The following is a 27,419-nucleotide window of genomic DNA, read 5'->3' on the forward strand; positions in this document are numbered from 1 at the left end:
GTTTATACCTAAATACTAATACCTATAGTTCTATATAATAGATTAAGACAATTTAATTAAGTATTAATAATTATTATTCATTATAATTTTTTTAATATTTTCAAAATTTGTTCTTGGTAATATAATAATACTAGAAATTCAAAAAAAAATCAAAAAATATCGTTGTATAAAAGTATTACTTAAAATATATATTATCTGTAAATGAAAAAATTTATAAATTACATACATATTAAATGCATATAGTAGGTAAACACAGGCACATATCTATCGATATTATTATTTTAATGCAGTAACTATATTATAAGCCATACTTTTTATAAAAATGATAATATATTTAATGTATTACATAATGAATCACCACACGAATCGTATAATAAATCACATATAAATATAATATATTATAATAGATTAAATTTCTATCAATATTAATTATTACTGGAATTGGAGAACTTTATAGAATACAATAATACTAAGATATATCTAAATCAAAAATATCCATTAATAGTTAATAGATATTATTAAATACTTTTTTTGTCAATGATAAAATAACATAAAATCATTTAAGCTATAGTAACATTATTAAATATTGATTTTTGCGCGTGTGATAATAAATTGTATTATTTTTGTTCAATATTACGGAGTTTAAAATATAAGTGTATTTATTTTTTTGTTTTATTGATTCTAAGCTTCGGAAACTATGGTTATTTTGTATGGGGGACGGTTGGTTGAAAAACACGTGTATATATGGGGCGAGTATTCGTTACTAAAAATCCGGGTGGTCACCCATCCGGGAACTAGCAACGCTGGCCGATGCTTGACCTTAGAACAGTGACTGAGGCCAACCACCGAGCCACCCCAAATAAATGTAATGTTAATATTAAATTAGATAATAGTACCATCGAGTATCGTATTACTACATGTATACATATTATAATATAAAAAAATCAAACATAAATTCTAGACGCGATTTATGTAATGATCAACTGTTGATATTATGTTATATGTAAAATGGATTTTTATATCATACTTTTCTCATAAACGCAGTGACCTTCTCGTCTCCCAGAGTTCTACTAAGGGTTATAATAAGCTCTATGGTTTTTATACATTGTAGCCCGTTGCCTAATTTAGACTCGGAGATCATCGTCAGCATCAATGCATTGACTTTCCACGCGATACTACCCAAAGCACAAGCGTCGTGAAACATTGTTTTCGTTAAAGGTCTCGTTGCTTTGAATTCGTTTAGATGCATGTAGCATTTTATCCGCTCGTACTGAAGATACAGTCTGTAAGTGGATAATTCTATGCCATTTAACTGCCTGGTGAGTTTCTTCAAATAAATTCTGTGTATAATAATAATTTTGTCCACGTTAATAAGTTGGTCTATGTATTGTGCATATATAACAGGGGTGGCCAAACCACGGCTCGCGTCATAGACTTTTGCGGCTTGCATCTTAACGTAACATTAGACGTAAATTAACGTAAGAGCTAAGATGTAAAAATTAAAAAGTCATAAAATATATAATAATATGACCTTTTTTTTTTACATCTTGGCTCTTCCATTTTTATTAATATATGTGGTGGCTCGCGAGTCTCTTCTTGCTGGCCACCTCTTGTATATAACTATAATGGTAGGTATATTATGTTTTTAATATTAGTGTGCAAAGTATGTGTATTTGTTTTATTTTTACGTCTTATTTCGGTTATCAAGCCCGAAATATGACTCGTGATAAACGTGATTGTAAGCGTCTTTTTTGTCAAAACTCGATCCCATTATGAATAATATCCTCTTTTCATTCATCTCATCCGACCACTCGGGTATATCCCGATTTAGAAAGTACAGAGCCAAACCGATCACTTCGTATAATGCATTCACTACCTTCAATGGTCTGTGGCGATGTTCGTCCATGTATTCCATAGCTAGTTCGGCTTGTCGGCGAGCTGATTCGATTTCACCCAACAAACAGTGTTCAACTATTGAATTAATGTATTTGGAAGTCTGTAATTTGACCATATCTTTGATTTTTCGCTGGTCATTAAGCTGGCGATTTGGTCGTTGACATACGTGCATGTAAAATGGCTTTTTACGGTATAAGTCTTTCTGCATCAAACAATTTTTTTTTTTTTTTATTGAACCCGGCGACTATGGCCATTAGCTGTTGTAGGGGATTATGAACTATGGTTGTTACGGTTGTTACGGTAGGTAAGCAAACACTTGTATGTGTGGCCAGGTTTTTACTACTGCAAACCTGGGTGGTTGCATGGCGCGACTGGTAGCCCCCCTCCCCATAGGTCATATTGCTTAGTACCAGAGAATATAAAAATTAGTACTAATTACTAGATTTTGAACTGGGGGGACTTGACTGACATTTGGGGGGACTAGGTCCCCCCAAGTCCCTCCCCATTTGCGCCAATAATAGCAGCCAACGTGCCGCGCCAAGCCGCAAATATTTTTATTAAACTTAATGCGCAGTATAAAAAAAATATAAGTAGTCATATAATTTGCAACAACCAAAATCTGGTTATGTTATACCGTTATTTAGTTTGATTTGAAGAGAATAATATGTAACTAAAATACAACCGTCAGTAAGTTTGAGAGATGATGACGTCACGGTATAAGCATATAACTATTAATTTGTTGTTTTATAAGAGTACTAGAGTAATTTTATAATTTACAAATATTAAACCAATAAATGTATATTATAATATTTATTATATTATATTATAATAATATATATATTTACTTTGGCTGTTTCAAACGTGTGAACGACTTCTTGGATTTGTTTGTGAACTAATTTATCATTTTTATTGTATTTGGGTAAAACATTCAGCTGTTTTCTATAAAACCTTACGTTTTGTACTATATCCCGTAAATAGTATGCTTCATGGAATCGTTCAGTGTGAGCTTTGTGAATTTTATTCAATTTTATAGAACTATTCAATTTCGCGCAAGCATCTGAGTCAATGAATGGTTCATTTTCTATCATTTTTAACATTGCGTCTTTTAAACAACCCATTATTCCATTAATAGGTAAATAGTTGTCTATAACTTCATTGACCTAAGAAAAATAAATATTATTTTTTTTTAGTTCCTATTTCTTAAGTCACATTTTATACACCTACAATAATTATCGATTGTCCTATTCATAACCAGATATTACTACACATAACTTTGTACTAAATTAGGTATTCAATTCAAACTTTCAATATCCAAAGAATTCGTTTTTCCATGTCTTTCTATACATAGGTAATTATATGTTCAATTTAAATTTAAAGTTTATGTTAATATAGTTTATTTTTGAGAGTGAAAAAAATCGAAAGTTTATTTATGTATATTATAAATTATGTTTGTAAATGTCAGTAGGTAAATCGTAAAGTATATACTAATAAAGATTCCTTGGAATTATTTTAAAATAAAGACAAAAACACGTTTTTATTGTTCACCAGAATAATGTTCAAATAATAAATGAGCACCTATATATAAGTTACATTGTAAGTTGTAACACTATAATAATATAGTGAAACATATCCTAGCGGCTAGTAGACACCTGTCCTGCAAATACAGGCCTTTTTTTTTTAATTAGAATGAATTACAAACTTTCTTCAAACTGAATCGTCTGTATAGCGGATATATAATGCATTATATAATGCCAAATAAGTAATAACTAACAAAATTTCAGCGGCCAAGAGTGACCGGTATTTAGAGGTTTCACAATACCTAATATATTGTTAGGATTTTAAAATGTATATTGATTTGTTTACTTTCAGTAGTCCTTGATTACAGTCAAACGACGTTTTCCTTCGCTTGAAATATTGACTGTAAGTCATTAAACTGCTTTCAAAGTTTCCCAATTCAAAGTTTACACTGGCTTCGTTCCCGATGGTTTGGAGTAAATTGGGATCGTTCTGCATCGCATGGGTTTGGTGTTTTGCCGCTTGTTCGGGTTGTAAAATTTTCTGATAACATTTGCTGAGTTTGACGCGCATTTTAGTGTCCACAGGGTCGTAATATAAGACGGTTTCATAACATTTTGCGGCTTTTTCGAAGTCACCTTTCTGCTCAAACTTTTTACCCACCGCAATAGTCACTCTTAACTGATTCAACCATTCCGGTTTTGGTTCAGTATTCAAAAACGCATCTAATTTGATGTGTAATGCCATGTTATACGAGAAACCGGGAGAAACAAATATGAATGTAACAATTTATTAAACTACTTAATCAAATCGTCATAAAATATTATCTAATGCCTATACATTTACAAATATAAATTAATTTTCTCGAATTTTGACGTCATGACTACACAACTTATAAATCTATACAACTGTTAAGCTATCTTAGCTATCTAACATAAACATTGGAAAAAGTTGTGTTTTATTGATATTTTAAATATTATATTATTTTGTTTACAAGAACATAATAATATTATAATACTATAATGTATAAAACAAAATAGTAACCTATAAATCCATGAAAAATAAAAATTTTAATTTTATGTTCTAACTAAGTAGGTATACAAAAAAAGATCTATTACATTTGTATGCACAAATGCGCTGTATATTTTATAACACATGATATATGACTATAATAATATATTATGGTACTATATTATAACTTATAACTTATAAGTATATATTATATATATATATATTATGTACAATGTACATATTCGTATACAAGGTGTTAATTAATAAATTTGGAAATCCGTTAATATTGTTTGCATATTTTTATACCAACATATTATTATAGTAATGAAATATAACACTGCATATTTAATAATTATCAGATAAAATATTTAATTATATCATAATATCATCGGTTTATCAGTCATAATTATTCTAATGACCATTTCTAAACTTTTTGAACACTCTATATATATTAGTTTTATTATGCAATTTTTATTTGTGTTCAACTATATTGAAAAAAAATATCAACATTGGATTTATCATATTAACTTTTCTCGTATGGACACATATGGACTTTACGCGTTATTTAAATGTTTTCTCACTGTTAGAAGTGTATTACGCAGTAATCACATATAAATAGTCACTCGTTTTATCTGCAGTTTGCGGTTATATATTGTAAGATCTGTTATCGTCTTTTTATCCCCGATATTTTCTACGAGAGAACTTAAAAGTGAGCGATTTCATTCGGCTGGACGATCCTGTGTGGACACACCCAACAGCCAACTACGCGTCGACCACGTCGAATATTATCATCACAGCAGTAAGCAATTTAAAACCCGCACGAAAGATCGAAGCGTTTAGACATCAGAATAGTACACACATTTCCAACAGTGGTAGTGACTGCACACACACACACACACACATGGGCGCGTGCGTATATTATATAATATTATAGGTTTAAGGTATATAATATTATTTTATGGCATCGCAAGAACACCGTTGGATTTTTATATTTTACGACCGCTGTTATTGTTTTTTAACGTTCCCGAAACAATACAGGAGTGTTTACGCGGGCGAGGTCGGTTTTTAATGCTTCGGAAAAATTGTCCCAAACAGCTTCTCGCACTGCAGCGACACAATCACCGCCTCCACCACCTCCTCCGACATCCGGATAACATAATAGTCCTATAAATGATGGTTTATCGTTTGCCCGTTAGCTCGGAAAGTTATCCCGGGACGGCCGATAATAATTCATCTCTGTAGCAATTCGAGGGACATGAACAGTTTCCAAATCGTTTTACGGTCCAATCTCCGGAATCTGTGCGGGATTCGTTTTTTCTATTTTTTTGTCGAATTTGTTGTCGTTGATATATATGTATATATATATAATATATATACATTCGATTCTCGATTCTTAAGGTAAACTTAACGTGTATAGTATATGACACACTTTATATTATAAACCTGAATACAGTACACTTCGCATACACACATTGGTACCAAAAAGCTGGTATACATATTGGTACAATGTATGAATCTTATAAAATACAATAATTATTTATTCAAAAGTACTAATCCGCATTACATTTTAGATTCTGAGCGGGGCGAGGAAGCTAATGGTTTTACAATGGCGTTTATTTATTTATTTATTTTTATCTTGTATACAAGATTTATACCAGAAGGGGTGCTTTGATTTCAACATATAGTATCTCATCTTTTAGCAAATTATATCAAGATGGTACTTTAGAAAGGTCATTTTACTTGACCGTATAAATAACTTACATAATTCACATTGCGTCCGGTATAAGTTACCTATAATTAATTTGAATAACTGAATATGCAGGGTAGTGGAAATTGTAACGAGATAATCCTTTGATAGAGTTAATAATTGACTTTAGTTTATAATCGACATAATTTAATGAATATTAATTAATTTTTTGATTAATGTATAGAAAAACTTGATAGTAAAATAGACGAAAAAAATATTAAAAGGATAAATACGTATGTATATTTAAAATGTTTAGGTATAATTATAGAGCTGCATAGAAACACTTGTAATAATGGATGCTCATATTTGAAATCCATCTGTATACTGCTTGTATGTGGTACCCAGGGGTGGAAAGACGTACAAAATTTAGCCCCGGTGATTTGTTTTAAATTGCATTAATTTAGTTAGTGAAAATGCCCAACATTTTTTTTACAAACAGTTATACCCCGCTTAACGATAATTATTCACCGGTTACAGCGAAGATGTGGTAAAAACGTTTATACATAATATTATGTAGTCTGTAATAGATGTAGATGCATTATTATACGTTAGTTCATTTTAATATTCAAGTATCGTTGTTAGTTTATTTTAAGAGGACACCACGTGCCCGCTATTTAAGGGGTTGGATATAGGCAATTTTAATTTTATTTTATGTAGAATAAAATAAAAACGTTATATACATTTCTTCTATACGTGTATGGTATGCATTGGGAAGGCTACTATATGAGTAACTACAACTTACAGTTTCGTCCCGTAAAAACCCATTTCTATGGATAAATATTATACGGGTGGTGTGGCGTCCTCGTCATCATAATATTGTAACCACTGCAGTAATTGTATTAAGCTGTAGTAATAATATTGTATACACGATACATCTACTGTAGCAGTATGTAGATTACAATTCACGCGTTACCTACATGTACTTTAAACTGTTTTATTTTATCGGGCCAAAATATAATAGTCGCAGTCGCGGCACCGATATACAGAAGAGCCCAGTCGGCATTCGAGTCAGTCCATCCCTGGACTATGGTAACTACCACATACTATACCGGCTATATTATGGTTATTAGTTATATACACACAGTTGTATGTTATAGTGTCGACGACGTGTGTTATACACACATGCGCGCTATGTACAATCATGTCTCCCGCCGATTCGATACGTCATTTTATGATGACGTATAATATAATATTATTATAAAGCCACCTACTGTACATATATGATACAAAATATTATGCAATATGCGTATCGTAGCGATGTAGTAACGGCAATAGTAATAGTAATGGCAATCATAATAATAATAACAACGTCCCGTAGAACGTACCTACCTAGGTGGCTATACATATAATGTGCGGCGGTGGCGGCGTCGGCCGATGACTGATAACTGCGGAGTGCAGGGGACGCGCGCGTACACAGGTGCGCCGGCGGGGACCGTTTTTCAGGGAAATTCAAGCCCTGTGTGCGAAAACGTGCACGGCGGGCACGCCAGTTGAAGCCACGCGACCACGACGGCACACTCCGACGATATCACCCCCGAATGAGGTCGAAATCCGTGGCCAGGCGGCTCGCCAAAGGTAAGGCAACACGTTTTTCGGTGCACCTACATATTGTATTCTATTACATTTGCACGACAAACCCGTAAAATATATTATCAATAATAATAACAATAATTATAACATAATATTAATATATTATAGTAAATGATAACATAATACATATCTATTATATAGGGTGCATAATATATATAGATCTGTATACAATATTGTATAATATAATATATCATGTAATACGTGAGTCGTCTATACTAATTTTTAAAAGTTTTCAAAAATTATTTATATACCATGTTTTTTTGTGAGCGTCCGCATTTTATGTATACAAATATTGAACAAGCATATTATATGACTGTAGGATATTAAATCGGATATCCGACCCGATGTTCGAATTTTGTACATTGTGATGGGTTAAAAAAATTGTGAGAGTTTTTAAAATAACATACTATGTGATACGCTGACCACGATGGAGTACAATTTATACTAAGTACATAATATAAGTTATGTAACTAAATAATTTTGGCATGATACCGGATAATTGTTTATCTTAGTTATATGTCGAGCTTAAAATTAGTTGTTAATATTGTTATCATTAAATTACAGCCAATTTTCACCCAACGACGATTATGTCCACCGATTTTTCATCATTATTAATTTTCTATAGTACATTTATAAGACGTTTGCTATTAACTTCTCTAGTGTTAGAATTAGGACGATATTGTTACCAAAAGTTAGAAAATATAATAACGTCGTTAAACTTATCGGACCTACAATTATTTATTATGATATCCGGTGCTGTATTGACTATTGAGTATCGGCACATACATTCGTAGGTTAATGTCATGTTTTCAACAGGAAGAGCGCAATCATTGCACGGGTACATCTAAATTAATACATTTTTATATTGCTTTAACTAAATACAAATTTGTAAAAAAAAAAAAATATATTATGTTTCAAATTGTATAAACCAAATTAAGTGTTAAAAATGTATTCACTTTTTGTACATATATGTATTGTTTTTATTTTAACCATTATTACACTATTCTTATGTTTATAACAGAATATAATATTATATTGTTATCATTACTTATAATACATAATATTATATTTATTTCCCAGAGAAATTAACCATTGAGATCATAAAATTAACTATCGCTTATTTTTTATGATATTTAAATTTAATTTTATAATATTTGGGCACTTTTTTGTGTTATTTATCAGAGCTTGAGTAGATGACTAAACCATGTATTATATCGAGTATTCCTCAAATATACTTAGGTGCTAAAAGTGATTTTAGATTATGTGATAATAGTTGATTAAATTAATATAAATAGAAAAAATAAAAGTTATAATGCTATTAATTGTATTCATAGGTTTACTTTTTGTTCTGTCAACGTTTACAAACTGAGAAACATTTTATCTATATCTGTACAAAAAAAATTTGGAATCAGTAGATTCAAAGAACTTTAGTTCATACTTGACTGCCATAACCAAAACTTAAGTTGGTTAGTAAGTATAGCTACAATTAAATCAAAAAATAACTTTAAAATATAACTGAACTACATATATTTGTCATTACCTTGTAGGTAATGTGGATAAAGTATTGCCTTAAGTTTTTGTCAGGTGATAATATACGCATTAGACCAGTGGTGTAAGTTATCATACAAATCATAAAATATAATATGTATAATTATGATTTATACATGATTTCTCGACAGAACAATAATATATTACGTCGTGTAAACTTCATAATATTATGGTCAGTTTTTGTTTCCTTTTGCAACCACTAAGGCTATCGAGTTTGTGTTGATAACACACATTACACATGATTATTGAATAAACATCGACATGTTTTATATTTACTATATATATATGAGATAGGTACCTACTAAATAACAAAAACAAATATACGCAAATGTGATGTCAATTGTCAATAATTATGATACGTAAAAGCAAAAACAAAGCGTACTTCATCTGTCAACGTAGAAATTAGAAATCGTCAAATCGAGTTCAACACTTAAAAAATATAACTTGAATGTTCCTAGCGATCTTGTAGTCTCTCATATTTACTTAATTAATCACCGAAATACTTGGAAAGATGTGACTAATGCCAGATGGACATTAGTGCATCTCAGTTCCATAATTATTTGACTAGACACGAAATAATAGGCATGCATTTGCTAACAATAGGCAGGTTTTTGGTCGCTAATTGTTAAAAACCGATTCAACTATTAAGTGTATAATCGAGAGGAACTTCCTTGAAGAACGGAAGTATACCTAAAACTTATAGGAAATATAACAGCTAAACTAATTAAGTCGTTAGAAAGCACCCGTTTCATCAATATATTGTACTAAAGGTTTCCCGTGGATCAGACGTGTTCAGAAATAAAATGTCAACAGCTTTTGTGGTGTTCATAACTCATAACTCACTCTTACAAGGATAGGCTGAAAAAAAGTACTTCCAAATACCTTATTATAAAATAATAATGATTTCACATAAATCGTTAACGGTAAACAATACAAAATCCATTTTTTAGCAAGAAATCCATATTTAAAAAAAAAAAGTGTTTTGTTTAATTATTTAATGATTTTCTTGCAATTTTATTACAATTAAACAAACCTGTTACTGAGTATTAAACTCAAAACTAGAATCCAATCAACGATAAACGAATGTAAATTGTGAGTAGTGGCTTAGTGCATATTTTCCATCAATCAAATACAAAATAAGCTTAAATTAAAGAAATAGTCATAAAAGCGATCAAAGAACATACTGCCATTACTCAACGAACACGAGGCTATTGCTTTTGAAAATTCAATTTATTTTTATAATTAAAAACAAATTGATAAAAATAATATTTACATTAATTTGTTTACTAATAATGTTCATCAAATGTATTTCACCGTTTTATTGATATTCAAAATTTTAATAATTGTAAACATGTAGACTAAAATATTATGTTTATAGTTTATTAATATTATGTAATATTACCTATAACATATTTGCATGATACCTACGGTGACTGGTGACGTGCAATCTAACTTTCTTGTCAAACTAAGTATTTACGACTTCAGAAGTTAAAATTTCTCAAACAGAATTTTCACGATTTGCAATCATTGCTATTATGCCGGAGAAAAATTAAAAATTTTATGGACGGTGTGTTTTATAAAAAAATGAATAGATAGATAGGTGCAGAAATAAGCAGAAATTATATTATACAAATTATACAAATTCAATGCCTCATTTGATATAATTTTTTACATGCTTTATTTCAAATATGATCAAATTATGGAACTTAAATGTTTCACGTCTATCTCAATTTAATGGTGCGGCGGTTACACTTACCTATCTATAGATTATTGTAAAAAAAAATGTATGGATTGATCGTTTGGACCATATAGTAATACAAATATAATTTGTATCATACAGTTTGTATCATAGGCGCAAATAGCGTTTGAGATTTGGGGGGGCTAATAGGGCTAATAGGGCCTTACTTTGATAATATTGAATGAGCTTAAAAAAAAATGTAGGAAATGTTTGGAGGGGCTATGGACATTTTTTGGGGGGGGGGGCCTAGCCCCTAAATCCCCTCCCTATTTGCGCCTATGTTTGTATGGCCGTTAGACGAATAAACACACTATAAAACCTAAGAGAGACCCTGTGAGATTCAAGCCATATAATTGAACCCATTACAATTTACAATTTATTACATTTTCAACTGATTATCAAATTGAATTATTTGATTACTCTCGATTACTAACGTGTTATTGAGTGGTACTTACTGAATAGCTCAAACATAATTATATTTGCACATTTATAATATTCTGTTTGTTGTAACTATACCGTGAAACTGAAAATATTAATTAGTTCTATGATGTTGAGTAACAATTTCGCTTTTGTTGCGTAGGTATATTAGGAAAGCCCCGCTAGAAAGCAATTAAACTTAAGTATTATCGATGCTGCAATATTGTTCCTACAATTTTTTTTTTAATGGATATTTTTTAAAGCTTAATTAATTAACAAAGTTACCTATTTTATACATTATGGCATTACGCCATTACACTGTTATAATTTACTTTTAGTCCATATACAAATGTGTAAATAGTCCGGCGACATATTTTAATATGTATGAGCACTAACATAGCCTGCTATACTCGGGTATAGTACCATATAGCTGCAGTATACACCGTATACAGATCAAGTCTTTGTATTTTAAATCAGTATTATCGTTTCGTCAACGTATACTAAATTGCTTGCAGACCACGGGTGCGACGGCAAGCATCTCTCCTCATCCTCAATAATAATATCTATTACGTCATTTCGTCCCACATACGATTTAGATTTCGAGAAAACGCCATCATCGTAACGCATTATCGGACGCGCAACCGTGATGTCAATCGGCAAACCAAACGCAGTCACCCCAACCCCGCTCACACCGACACGAAACCATTATAATATTATACCTCTCCGAAACACACACACACTCATACAAATATTTGTATCTCTACTTTTCTCTTTCAGTGGTATATATTATATTGAATACACACACATGTGTTCGGACAGTAGCGCGTTAGGACGGCATATAGCATGTTACCAAGGGGTGGACACTGCAGTGGTGTCCGGCGGATGTGTCCGATTTCACGACCTTCGATGTGTGCGTGGGTGTACGGTGGTATTAATCATCGGTATATACGTATTTATACGTTTTGTATACTCCAGCGCACGATCCCTTACGCGCTCGCGTTTCCCACCGGTCTCGCCAAAAATTCTGAGAAGATCGCGCAATCGTAAAAACTGACGACCGACACGTGTGTGTCTTGTTCCCGTCTCCAATCAATTATAATATTATGGCCCTGCGAAATCCGAAGAAAAAATTAAAAAGGGACACCACCGTCTACAATATATTTATATACATACTTTCGTATATTATCTAACACAGTGTAGTATTATATTATATGATACAGCTCCTCGTTAAATTCACACCGACGTCTTCGTGTAGTCCTAAACAAATTAATATAATAATATATTATGCGTATGCGCTTATATGTATGTTTGATTTATAATATAATATTAATTATTGTGGCGCGGTCCGTACACTCAAATGCGGAAACGCTCTGAGTGTACGCATGCATCGGGCGGTGTTGCTATGTGTACCTATACGTTTTTGAATTCATATACCGAAAAAAATATAATATTTTTTTCTAAAATGTTCATGTTAACCTACTTTTAAAAAAATCACCTTATATATACAGACACGTAATAGTACCTAACCTAACCTAGATAGTGAAACTGCGAGACTTATTACCTAGTTATTATTGTTATTTTTTGAGAGGTACCTACGGACGACGACCGATATTTGTTTATGAAAACGACCTCATTTTATAACGAATCTTCGTACGCTTCGGATGAAACGGCACAATAATATTATATTACCTATAATATATTATTTTCGTAATCGACAGCGACTCTCGAAATCTCTTTGGCGTACCGTCGCTGTCGAGGGTTGCGTTTACGGCGTATATATAATAATTATATACATATCATCTAAGCCTGTTTCACGGTAAATGAGTTCACACACTTTGGTATGGAATAATAAATAATATATTGTGTAAATAAAATGCGCTTATACTTTAAACGATCCTTTGAAATGTATATGCCCAACGATTTAATTGAATAACCGCCGGGTGTGTAGGTTTATGATAGTTTACTGGAGTATGTCAAAACAAGAACAAAAAAGTACGATTTTTAATTCAACTTTTTGTGCATAATTATTATTACGTTGTGACATTGTGTACCTATACAAGTACTTCATCTGTTTTATGTTGTACTATACGTTAAAAAAAACGTTATAAAACAACATTTTATTTCAAAACCTTTAAAACATGAACACTTTGTATACGTTACTAAAGTTAAAATTGTTAGTAAGCTAAATAGTATAGTATATAGGTACCTCTATATATACGTGATTAAATTTAATTTTTTATGAAAGTTATTAAATCTGGATATTATAATATTATACTATAAACAGTTATTATATGGGTATTAACCGAAAAAAACTATTTTATGTAATAACAAATTCTAAAACAAAATATTAAAAAAACAATTATTACGTATAATTTATTGAATATATATTGATATTATACACGACTGTTCGTATAGCCTTTAAGCCTATAGCTAGGTTTATATATTTATTTCTTATAAACACTCTGCAAGGTAAAAACAATGAGCTTACAGTTTTAATTTATACGAATGAAATAAATGAAATAAATTACATAATTCCAAGTATAAATTATACATTTAAGATACAATACAAAATAATATTATGTAATATATAAAGTTTATACTATTTTTAATTACTAATACTCAATATGTAATGACCATCAAGGATCATGACAAAAATCAAAGTTTATAACTTTGTTGCAAAAATGAAACATACGATTTGCAGGACTTTTTAACATATAATTACGAGTGTCTAGGATCTGATGGAAGGTAATAGAGACTCTAGCATAAGAAGGGACTTTTTTTGTAATGTAAATTGTTTGAAAATAAAATTATTACCTTTGAATGTATGTAAATATTAAAATATGTAATATGCCTTCTTAAATAATATAATTTTGTAAATTTATCTATATAAATAATTTAATAAATACAAATTTAAAAAAATATTATCTGAATTACTGTACCTATACACAACCTGATGTGTTAAATCAAAACCCTGGTAGGTTATCTACTTATTTATTACAGATTTTTGAATGAAATTACCAACCATTTAAACGTAGTAGGTAGGTAACTAATAAATCTCGCTAAAAAAGGTTTCAAGTTTCAATTTTTAGTGAAATTCTGAACGGAACGAAAGCAATTTGTTCTATATTGGTGAAACTTCGTTTTTATGTGTAAATAAATACCTATCACGAATCACGATATTGTCTAAAAAATTATTTGTTAAAATTGTACATGAATTTAATCACGAATTTCACCTAAATTTAAAATTCCCACAAATAATGACAATTTATTATAATTTTATTTAATCATAATTCAAAAACCACGTATCAATATATTATTATATTTTCTAATGATTTCAATTAATAACAGAGATTTTAAATATAACGATTATTTATTAATTTTTATATTGATTTTGAAGCTTGACATTTTAATTGAATATTGATTACATAATAAATAATATTTACTACTAGGTCTTACTGTACCTATTTTTCAAATATTACTAATTATTCAAAATCTTCACATATTCAACATCTTCATATAATTTTCATTATTCATTATTTCATGAGACATTTTGTATATTTTTAAATTTTTTACTTCAGTCTTATAAACACTAAATTGAACTGAGCTCCATGTACAAAATCTTTTCTTAAATTGTATTATTAAAATCAATAAAACGTATAAAACTCGCTAAGTACCTATCTATACAATTTTCGAAGAAAAAAAAACCATTCGTAGGTACAATATGAATTGATTCATATTAAATTACAATATTATACTTCCTTAATCCCTTAATGGTCAATATGATTTTAAGCGTTCGCCGTTAAGTAATTTGATTATATAAGTAGTAGCATTATTTTATTATGACATACCTAATATTTTACTAAGGTTCATCCTATAAACATATGTGGGAAATGGACATTAACCAGTTGAATATATATTTTTAATCTAGTTTAGTGATTTTGGCGTTAGATGAGTGAAATCGGATAAAAACAATTTATTCAAAAATTTTCAAAATATTATTTTTACTTCTCCCCGAAACCGATTATTGTACCCTTTCAGCCATATCCAGACACCATAGATATACATTAATTTATTTAGGTATACATATACCAAGTTGGCGTTGTACAGTTGTTTAGGTATACCATACATACGCACACAGCACACACACACACAAACACACACACACACACACACACACACACCCCGTCGTCCGATACTCGTTAAAATATTATAACCATCGGCTGTCGGTGCTGCTGAGTGAGAACCATACAGGAAGTCTCGTCGCTTGGACTATCGCGGCCGCGGCAAATCCGTCTTCGGCCTTCGCCGATTCGTGTATACCATATACGCCTTAAAAATAGACACGGACGCACGTGTGTGTTCGGACCCAGCTGCCTCCCCCCTCGCAAAACATATTATTACTATATACGAATAATAATAATATATTATAACGGCCGTGCACGATACGCTCGTGTGATAGGTGACGACCCGCAATGGAGACCGAGAGACGTCTGCTGACCAAATGACCGCACGTTCCGATCGTAATTAGCGAGACGGGTGCACCGAAATCTGCAGCAGTAGCACCTCATCGTGAGTATAATATATATATATATATATATATATATATATATAGACACATAAATACACTGCACGTAGTATCCTCATGTGCATAATATGTTTGTATATGGATAAGTATGTATAGTACAATAATTACCGTCTGCTGTGACAGACGTGCGCGTTCACGATTTTCGTTCAAAAATATAATAATCTCCGCAGCAGTCACTATCCGCCGCATGAGCGTGTATTATTTATTGTTATTTATTATTCAGCCGCACGTGTGACATTGGGACGCTCATATTAGGTACCTATGTAGATATTATATTCTACAGTCAAAACTCAAAGGGTCAGAAAAAAAACGTCATATTTTATTGCAAACGCCAACAACATAAACAGTATCATATCAAATCCGTAAAATCCGTTTCCAAATATTAATGACAAACAATAATAATATTACGGTGCTTAAAAATATAATACTGCAGAGAATAATAATTGAGTGTTTATTTTTTATGTGAAACCTCAAATTCATTTTTACAATTATTACTTAATTTAATAAAACAATAAAACTTTAAACTAATATTATTAGCTCTGTATAGTCGGTGCTAATTGCTAATAAAAATCCTTGTATATACCTATATACTATATAGGCTATAATAAATAACCAGTGTCTTATCTGAGTTTTCTCGGTCAGTTGCATTGCGGTGAACGACAATAACGTCACTCGGTGTAAATTAATACTCGTACACTGACTGTATTATAATAAATTATATGTGTTTCATCCGGTTTATTATATTATATCTTATAATATATTATCAAAATTGAATTATTTGTCTAACCCCTAACCTAACCGCCCAAGTCAGTGTATATTATTATACACACAAACTTAGGACATTTTATTTTGACCACTTGACTTTTATCACACACACACACATATATATATATAAATAAACATAGTAATAATAATAATAATAATAATAATAATAATAATAATAATAATAATAATGCATTAATAACTGCGGTGGACACGAAACGTGGTGCGTGACAGTGTGTCTCGACAATAACTCCCCGACTTCGAGCTAAAATAGTGGTGAGAGGGTGGTCTGCATGGGGGTTAGGTGAGGGTCCTGTGTCGTCGGCCAATCATTAGTGTGTATGGCTGTCCGGAAGGAACTGGGTTTCCTGAAGAGATAACACGGTTGCAACACGACAGTTCACGTGCGCGATTATGACATGAGAGAGGTATATGAAAAAAATAATAGCCAAATAAAACAAAAACAAAACCGAAATGAGAAAAAAAAAATGGGAAATTTATCAAATGACCACATCTGGTGTTGTCACAAAGTTAAATAGAGAGATATAGAGAGTGAAAGAGAGAGGGAGTGACTGTGATAAAAAAACAATACTTAGGTATACATATAATATATATTATAATAAACGCACAGCAAGTCCATTAAAACCTCGTACGTATATTATAAGAAAACTCCGATATCAGATATTTTAATACCTACAGGAACATTCGAAGCACTATAGATTTGAAGCGTTTCGCATGCGTCTTGTCTGTAGTATACTTATGTTATTTGAGTGTGATCAGCAAACATCGTAACCAGATAATATTTTCTAATACAGTAGATTCCTAATTAAAGAGTGATTATTTCACTTCTACCTGACGATATGGAGAAAAATATGGTAAATCCTTCTGGTCTAAAGGGAGCTGCATTTACTTCGATGAAGCTTGTCCATCTTGTAGATGAAGAATGATATGGAAAACATATATCGTAACATTTGTAGCTCAAAACTTTATGACAACGACATCGTAAAAAAAAAAACGGTTTGATGCGATTGATATTTTTTAGTTACTTAGGTATATATTATAGGAAATGTACCATATAAGGACCATATAACGTGGTTGGAGGAACTTTATTACGATATTGGTTATCCAGAGAAGGATTTCTATTCCTCATGGATAAGTTTTTTGTAGCTGGGTTCGAACACTTTTACAAGAAGTTTTTATTGATAAGAAGACACATTTGGTTTACAACTCTAGATAATTATTATCATGTTTTACTGTAGTACGTAAGTATATGTATACTGTATAGGAAGATGGCTGTTAATAATTGTATAAACGAGTTTTCTCATGTTGATGAGTGTCTTTAACTTTTTTGATATTTTAATAATAAATAATAATTTAGACAGAGTTTAAAAGTGCCAAGTATGATATTTTAGTCTATAATTTATATATAGAATGTAACACAAGTTACAGTACAAATCGAAGAAAACTAATTTATATTTTTCCGCGCTGTTAATACTCTAATTATGTCTATATACCTATATCAAAAAATGAAATCATAACCATCATGAAGACGATAACATACATTTAAGTATACTGCATATAAATACACAAATACGTATAAGCCGTTGAAATCACCAGCATATATTATTCCAAGCTTCGTCTAAATAAAAAATTGACCGTGACAACTGACAACTCAAAACTAATGGGTTCACACATGCATGACATCACAGCGTATTCACTATATTATGATAGGTAAAATACAATAAATTTATATTTATTATTTGCAGATCGCTTTTACCGACTGCAGAATTCCAGACATTTTACTGCGCAGACTTATCACATATATTATAGCAACGGCCAGTGCCCTTATTCGTTTATATTTCAACGGTTTAGTCACGTTTACACAATCTAAGAAAATTATTGGATGTATTATGTTTGATACTTTGATCGAAAAATTCGTTGCCGTGACTGGGGTGGGGTTTTTGGGTGGCTGAACTGTTCTACACGCCGAAGACCTCGAAGCCTTTACAAACACCTAATGACGGCCAAAGTGTGCTGCAATAATATGACGTATGGTTCGGAGATTATCGCATATACGTGTACCTATATACACATACATATATATGCGTGTATATTGTATAATATAATAATATGTGATATTTGTAACGGGTGATTAATGTCGGACGTTTTGCACAACGGCTCTAGCGACATGTGGCCAGAAGAGTGGAAGAGTGAAGAGGCCCTCGTGCGTGCAACACCACATAATATATATATACTTACTATATACTATAATACATATAGGTGAATGTTATTATGCGTAAACGCGGGCACGTGGTATCGCGCGCGCGGATATTATATGTATATTATTATATTGATATAATGGCGCAGTTTACTAATGTTATTATATGTTTTCGGCTTTTTGTTCGACCGACATTAATTGTACTACTGCTACTGTTCTACGTATACCGATTAATAAATGCGGTTACCGTATGCAATCAATATAGTTACGATTTAATTATGTTATTGTGTTATTATATTATTGTGCTCCACAATACACACGCGTAGAGAGGAAATAATAAACTGAATTTTTGAAACGCGTTTTTGTTCCGTCGTGCCACAGATTAGAATAAAACGTTATAGTATCACGAGTGGGGCACTCACTCATGTCGCCAACGCACACTTCTGCACGACCGCTTTTTGAAAACTACCAGCGCCGATATTATACCATTATATAGTATACCTATTATACCAATAGGTACTCGCGTTGAGTTTATACGTCGTCCGGACAGCTCTATATTATATTATTTAGCTGTATATTATTTAATTATTATTGAGATATTGTTTAAATGAGATAAGAAAAAAAATCATATCGTACGAAAGTGCCAAAATCCTAGGTACCTATGTGCCATGGTTAATAGATTTATTGTTGACAAGTTTTTATAAGATCGAAAAAATCAACCTATATATTAAAATTATACTTATTTTTATGTAAAACATTATAATTTAACAATTAATTATTAACAATTTTCTATAAGATCGACATTTTTTAATTTATATAAAATGTTAATTTTGGCACAAATGGTATGTCATTTTTGTACCTTTGGGTCTTATGTCATACATCCGCTGTGACAACACGTTATATTAATATCGAAAACACTAACTATAGGTACTGTTTAACGTACGTTAAAACATCACGTGTAACGTTAAACTGTATATTATCATAATTCATTTATGTTCATTATATTTTATTATCATTATTATTGGTAGCATAGTGATCGTTTATCACCAAAGTAGATGTGCTTTAGTACTTTCACATACACCCACACATATATACGAGTTAGGACATTATATTATAATATATAAAATTATATTATAGGACAATAGGTAAATGTACCTAAACCGTTTAACCATTTAACAGCACCATTTCGACAGCATGTACATTTTTGATATGTTCAATATTTTGCGGATAATTTGCGTAATTTTGCGGACTAATTTTCAATTTTTGCGGACAAATAGTTTTTTAGAAAATCATAAAAAACAGATGACATGCTGGTGAAATGGTTCGAAAAATTAAAAAATTAACTTTCTCTACTTTTTATTATACCATTATTTTGCAGACTTATTTTCAATTTTTGCGGACAAATAGTTTTTTAGCAAACTAAAAAAAAACTTTGCAAAAAATTAAAAAACAACTTAATTCACTTTTTAGTATACCACCATTTTGCGGACAAATCGCGCAATTTTGCGGACTAATTTTCATTTTTTGCGGGCAAATAGTTTTTTAGAAAATCATAAGAAACAGCTGACAAGCTGGTGAAATGGTTCAAAAAGTTAAAAGAATTAACTTTCTCTACTTTTTATTATACCATTATTTTGCGGATAAATCGCGCGATTTTGCGGACTTATTTTCAATTTTTGCGGACAAATAGTTTTTTAGCAAACTAAAAAAAGCTTTAAAAAAAATGCTATTTCACTTTTAATTATACCATCAAATTGCGGATAATTCATGCAATTTTCAGACTAATTTTGTTCAATAAATATTTCGATTTACCATATTAAACAATAATTTTGAAAACTAATAAGGAACTTAATTTTTAATTTCTTTTTTTACATGTTATTATTATTATAACTGTCAAAACCTACATAATAGTTTTTTCAGTTTGTTTCATTATTTATCTGTATTTTTTTTAAATTTATCAATTATAAAATAAATATATATTACTTTTTTAACCTTTTATTATTTTAATCCTTTATAGCCTTTTATTTTTACAATTAGAATTAAACATCATTAAAAATAGCTATAACTAAAATAGAAAATAGCTAACTAAAAAATGAAGTAAGTCATTTTTAATTTTTTGCAAAGTTTTTTAAGTTTGCTACAAAACAATTTGTCCGCAAAAATTGAAAATAAGACCGCAAAATCACGTGCTTTATCTGCAAAATAATGGTATAATAAAAAGTAGAGAAAGTTAATTTTTTAATTTTTCAAACCATTTCACCAGTATGTTAGCTGTTTTTATGGTTTTCTAAAAAACTATTTGCCCGCAAAAATGAAAATTAGTCGGCAAAATTACGCAAATTATCCACAAAATATTGTACATATCAAAATTGGAAAAATCGAAAATGTACATGCTGTCGAAATGGAGCTCCATTTAACTGTTTAAGTGTTTAACCTTCTATACCAAACTGATCGAACGCAAACGTATAATAATGAGCGCTGATATCGTGCTACCGACATTTAACAGTACACAGACGATTTTATTATACTGTGATGTGATAAATTAATATCCAACGACGAAACGCGACAAGATCTATATAGAATAATCATTATCGTAAACTAAATTCGTAATAAAGAGCTATTCGAATTTCGAATACTAATTTAACTTTATGTCTATATACGATTATGTACCTACCTATAAATTCAAACAGTTAAGCTCTGTAAATTTATATTGCTGTAGCGTGGCCTTAGTAAATACAAAAGATACTATTTAAGTATAGACGTTTGCGCTATATAGTTCAAGCTATCCTAATATAATAATATCAAGTAGATAATAATTTGTTAGTATCTAAGGCTACACGACTATAATAATTTTTAATTTTTGGTAAGCTATATGATAACTATGTATATCTCGTACATTATAAGTTATATATATATATATACACAATATTCGTATGTTATTTTTTGTGGAGAAAGTATAAATGCATACCAAATGGTAAATATAAATAGGTAGGTACATAAATTTATGTCCATAACTGATATTTTGTTTGAATGACGTATTATATGAATTATGATACATGAACGCCAAGGTACTATTTGTTACTGCATTATCTTTGTTACATTTAACTATTTATTTGATAGACAAATCTTAATTCTTTTCAAATAATATAAAAAAATAACTCATTTTAAAGTATAATAATCCATCATTTATACAAATAATCAATATTGTATATTTACAGAAACAGGTGAATAAATATGGGAGAAATTCATTAAAGTTATCTAATTCTCTATTTTTTGAATATTACCTATAATATTTGTATAAAATAATTATTTGGTCTTCGTTATAATAATAATTATATAATATATATATTTTAAAATACCATTTGAAATACCTTATAGTATTTGCAGGTAGTAGGTAACAAGCATATTATTATATCAAATAAACAGTCTTCCCGAACGATTTTTAAAAACATATCATTTTAAGACCATTTACATATTTATCAAGGTATTAAAATTTAATCAATTTATAATCAAAACGAGATAGAAAACACTATTGAATAATTTACTGTGTTAATAAATAATTCTCTATGTAATAATATAGATACTTGTGAGCAATAATTTATTTATTTTTATGTAATTATTGAATTTTAATCTCTAAATATTATTATGTATAAGTACATATAGAATTATAGTTATATACATATTACATATATTAATTAACGATCGAATATCCCAAGATGTCATAATAAAACGTAATCTCTTCATTACTTAAAAAAAAAAATATAATAAACAACAACAAATTCGTTTTGGTAGGAAAATGAAAATTAAGAATAAAAGTGATTGAATTCTGAATTGTATCGTCCGTGATAAACTTGATTAGGTATCTATAAAATAATGAAGCACGCGCCCGCGTTGTGTAATGCATGTCCTGCTTACACTATATATTATATTTTAGTCGCCATGTAATTGAACGACGGGACACTGAAAAACAGTTGTCTCGACAATGAAAGGGAACTTTTTGACCCTCTCGATGCGGTTAACGAGCGTGTATTTTTCGTATTTTTTTTCCTTTTTTGCCTTTCCATGTTTTTCCTACCCCTGCGCAGTCATTTATCATCATTCGGACGGCACACTGTCCCCGACAACACTATCCCATCAATATCATAATAGCCGATCATTGTGCGCACGGCTATAATATTATATAATACGTATATATCACTAGCACAAACACACACACACACACACACACACACACACACACACACACACACACCGAGCGAACTCTACACGGATGTTGCGGATGCGTATGCCGCAGAAAATCGAAAAAATCATCTGGCCAACATAATCATTTCTGGGGTCTCTCGGTAAAGTGGTCGACACGTCGCCGCCGTGTGCATTCTATTCGCGGTAGTTATCATATTCTTATATTATTATCATACGAATTACGAGTGCCAGAGTATATAATATACATATAACATTTTATACATATGAGAGACCATTAACTTCATAACGACCGTATAGTATATAACTATATAGTTGAACGTTTCTTTTTTCAGTCTTCACTCGTCGGATTCTCTGATAACGACGTACCAAATAATATATTGTAGACATTAACCGCATGACCCCCTCAGGAATGAAATATTCATTGTGTCCAGTCGTATAGTAAATATGTCATATACATTATTATAAAAAGTTATATGTTGAAAAATTATAATTTTTGTTCGTGTAAACTAAATAGACGATTCGATGTTGAATCGTACTGAATCTACAGTCTCTATCACCGATGTTATTAGTATTATGTTAATGTGATCTGCACTATTTTTTTTCCTGAATTATATATTATACGCGTTGTATAAAATACGTACCTATCTATTAGTATTCTTAGCCCTCAGATTATTTTATATCCTATACCTATTATACCTATATACCAACAATCAGTAGCTTAGTGGCGTGGTGAAGGGGTGATCGAGAGACGGTCACCTTTGAGGTTTTTAAGGGATGGTGGGTGGATAATAGATGAATTTTTGTATTTACTATATTATTTTAGTAATAAATATGATAGTGGATGTGGCTTTACCGGGTTATTGATGTTGCAGGGTGGGTGAAATATTAGACTAGCCTCTGGAAAAATTGCAGATTATCAAAGGTACTGCTATTATAGTAGTTCATACTACTACATAGCATATTATACAGTATACTATATCTAGGAGAAGTTGTAGTTTTATTTTTTAGTGATAGATGTATGACTGAATCAATGGTTATTACATATATATAACGATTAAGTATATTAATTATTATCAGAACAAGACAGAAAAACCCACCAATTAGCCATAGTGAACAGAATATTAAAGTATCCGAAATGTGAAGTAACTTAATATAATATTATATAAAGCATAGATTATTTCTCAAGTTGTTCGGGAATTTAATAACAGAAGAAAATATCTGAAAAGATCAATTATTGTTTATATGCCTTTCTTTTTATATTTAAAATTAAGGAATAGTTTCATAAACAAAAAATCAATAAACCTCAAGTAGACAATATGATGAAGATGTTTTGGAACTCACGATGAAAAATCAACGTATCTAATTATTATTATTTTTAATATCGTTCCCGCAATAATGGTGCTGTTGGAGCGGTATAGATCGACTTACCATATATTTATCGAATCAGGATTAAAATATCTTCCGAAAAATAAATGACGTTATACCGGTCGGCCCGGTATATGGCATATAATAATATCATTATGCCTATTGCATATTATTGTGTAGATACCATAGAATTGCGAAACAAATGGTTTTATACAATTATAATATAATATATTGTACGGACGTCCTATATGCATCTCAAGTCGATACATAATGCATGAAACTTCGATTTATTTTTTAATTATCACACCGGTGTGCATCGTTAATAATCCGTTACGGTTCATATTTAAATATCGTATAGATGTGTTTTGAACGGTACCTACCTATACCTGTCCAAACAACGGAGCGGTGGCGGGGTATGTATAAGAATGAGCTAGGCGCCTTATGTCTTTGCCCCTTGACGCGGAAACGAATCACACGATCATAAAACGTATATATATATATATACAGTATACACACAGACGTAATATGCATTATATATTTATATACATACCTGCATTGCGCGATATACGTTCCTATACTATATGTATAATACAGTCGCATAACATTAAACACACATTTCACATATGCAGTTTTAATTATGAACGTCACACTTGTACTCTCTATACACAATATAATTTTTAATATATGACAATATAATAATCTGTACCTCTGTATATAATATTATGTACAAATATCATATAATTATTATGCACGCGGCTCCTCGTCGTCTCCTCCTCATGTCTATAATATATACACACAATGCGAGCGACGGTTGCTGCAGGATCTCGCCCGATATATTGTTATGAATGTGAATCTAATTGACGAAGAAACGCGCTAGTCGAGAGCGCCGCAAACAATCGTCATTGCACGACAATACAATAATAATAATATTATAAGACAATGAAGAATATATTTAGTTTTTTAAACGTCGGACCTGGGCCCCGCGTGTCTTTTCCACCCGTGTGGAATACGCATAGGTCGTATACCTATATGTGTACCTATGTACATATTCATCACGTGGGACAAAGGGACGTGTCGCCCCTCTTATTATATTTATTATTATTATTATCGCGACGGTTACCGCTGCGCACGGTCGTATATATACGTATCGGTACATATCATACCTTTACGAGTACCGCGGGTCCTACAGGCTGTGACTTTGCCAATCAATCGGAAACCGTACACGAACGTCACTGCACACGCACATGCACACACTCGTGTGCGCTCTCAAACGGTTTTTTAATCGATTCGAATATCCGACGTACGCATAGGAATACTTTATATTATATATATATATACGGGAAACAATGACGGGGGAACGCCTGTATACATATCGGAAAACAATAGAGAAATCTGCCGTTATTTCCGATCTATATTATAAATTATTATTATTATTATATTATTTTATAACTTATGTCCTATACATATAATATAGTGTTTTAATATGCACACTTATTATAATACTATATTATATTATTATTGTTACTACAGCGCAGTTAAATTATAAACACGTATACGTTGTCGGCGGCGAGTCGAGTTCGTCGATAGCGACCGCACCACGATATCTATAATATTATGTAGATATTAAAAATTATTAAGTACATGGGAATGAAAATTATAATTTATAACGACGTACCTACCTATTTAAATAACCGATATCGTTTGTTCTCCAGGAGTTAGTTGTAAAATGCGTTATTCTCGTATGTGTATAAATTTATTTTATCCACTTCCCATTAGAATATTACATGATATTATATTGTCCAACCATATTTAAGTTTATATTTATTATTAGTTATTCCTGCAATCCCCGATGACCCAAGTTGGTTTTTTTTTATGTTATTAAACAACTTTATTCGTTTTTAATTTACGTTTGAATTATAATAGTCCACACATATATATATTATATTATTGTACAGTATCATCCACTATAATATAATATAATTATTTATTTTAATTCAATACCTAGCTTGTTTAAAGTTACATTTCTTACCGAATGTATAATTAGTAGGTTTCTACAATTGTATAGGAAATATTTTTTTTTAAAGGTGGAGAGTTTTTTATTAAAATTATTACTATCCTTTGAATTGTATGACATTTAGGTATATTCTAAAAAAAATTTCATAAGTACATAAATATGAATATGCATGCTCCATGTAAACATATTGGAACTAACCACAGTCTACAACATAAATATTAAAACAAACTGCATTTTTAAATTTTCCCCATTTCAAATATGAACACTTTTTTTCTAATAGAATATCAACAAAGAAAACTCTGACACAAGCTATATACTTTTTCTTATTATTAATTAAAGCCAAAATTGTAAATAATGTAGTGAGCTTCAACACCTAAAGTATAGTTATTTCATGATTTTAATAAAGTATGAACAGTAAATTATACTTATTATTTATTAATATTGTATAATTTACGCATTAATAGGCAAATACACGGTGTACCTGCGAGTTAGAAATCGAATAGACGGGAAGCCTATAGACCAAACTGCAAAGATGAAATATCATGTTGTTTTTACCGATTCACTTAATAATGCGATTCGGTAGAAAACTGGAAGTAATATAAGAATTAAAGGCCATCACGCCACCATAAGTCATACCAAGGACCCGTATAATCACGAATAGTGGGCCTAGAATTTTTTAGATGATAGTCAGAATCAGCCGAAGGTTTATACGAGTTACGACTGTGCGTATAATTAATTTTAATGTAAAATGATTGAACGTATTCTATTCTATTTTAAATTAAAAAGTAAAGTTTGTAAATTATTAATCAC

At 30.7% G+C, this 27,419-nt stretch overlaps 2 protein-coding genes across 2 annotated transcripts in view; one reads left to right on the forward strand and one right to left on the reverse strand.

Moving 5' to 3' along the window:
• Positions 1-1,684: 1,684 nt before the first annotated feature.
• LOC100574939 (tetratricopeptide repeat protein 25-like) lies at positions 1,685-4,158 on the reverse strand. The gene is made up of 3 exons (XM_029489936.1): positions 3,760-4,158; positions 2,742-3,056; positions 1,685-2,098 (listed from the first exon to the last, which is right to left on the reverse strand). The coding sequence occupies exons 1-3, from the start codon at positions 4,156-4,158 to the stop codon at positions 1,685-1,687; spliced, it is 1,128 nt and encodes a 375-aa protein (XP_029345796.1).
• Positions 4,159-7,623: 3,465 nt separating this feature from the next.
• LOC100166991 (histone-lysine N-methyltransferase PRDM16) overlaps positions 7,624-27,419 on the forward strand; it is a 108,138-nt gene continuing 88,342 nt past the window's right edge. Inside the window, exon 1 of the mRNA XM_008183506.3 lies at positions 7,624-7,744. Coding sequence (XP_008181728.1) covers positions 7,708-7,744 — 37 coding nt within the window. The 5' untranslated portion in view covers positions 7,624-7,707. The remainder of the gene's footprint in view (positions 7,745-27,419) is intronic.

This window comes from Acyrthosiphon pisum, chromosome A2, assembly GCF_005508785.2.
Source record: "Acyrthosiphon pisum isolate AL4f chromosome A2, pea_aphid_22Mar2018_4r6ur, whole genome shotgun sequence".
In the NCBI taxonomy this organism is placed as follows: Eukaryota; Metazoa; Arthropoda; class Insecta; order Hemiptera; family Aphididae; genus Acyrthosiphon; species Acyrthosiphon pisum.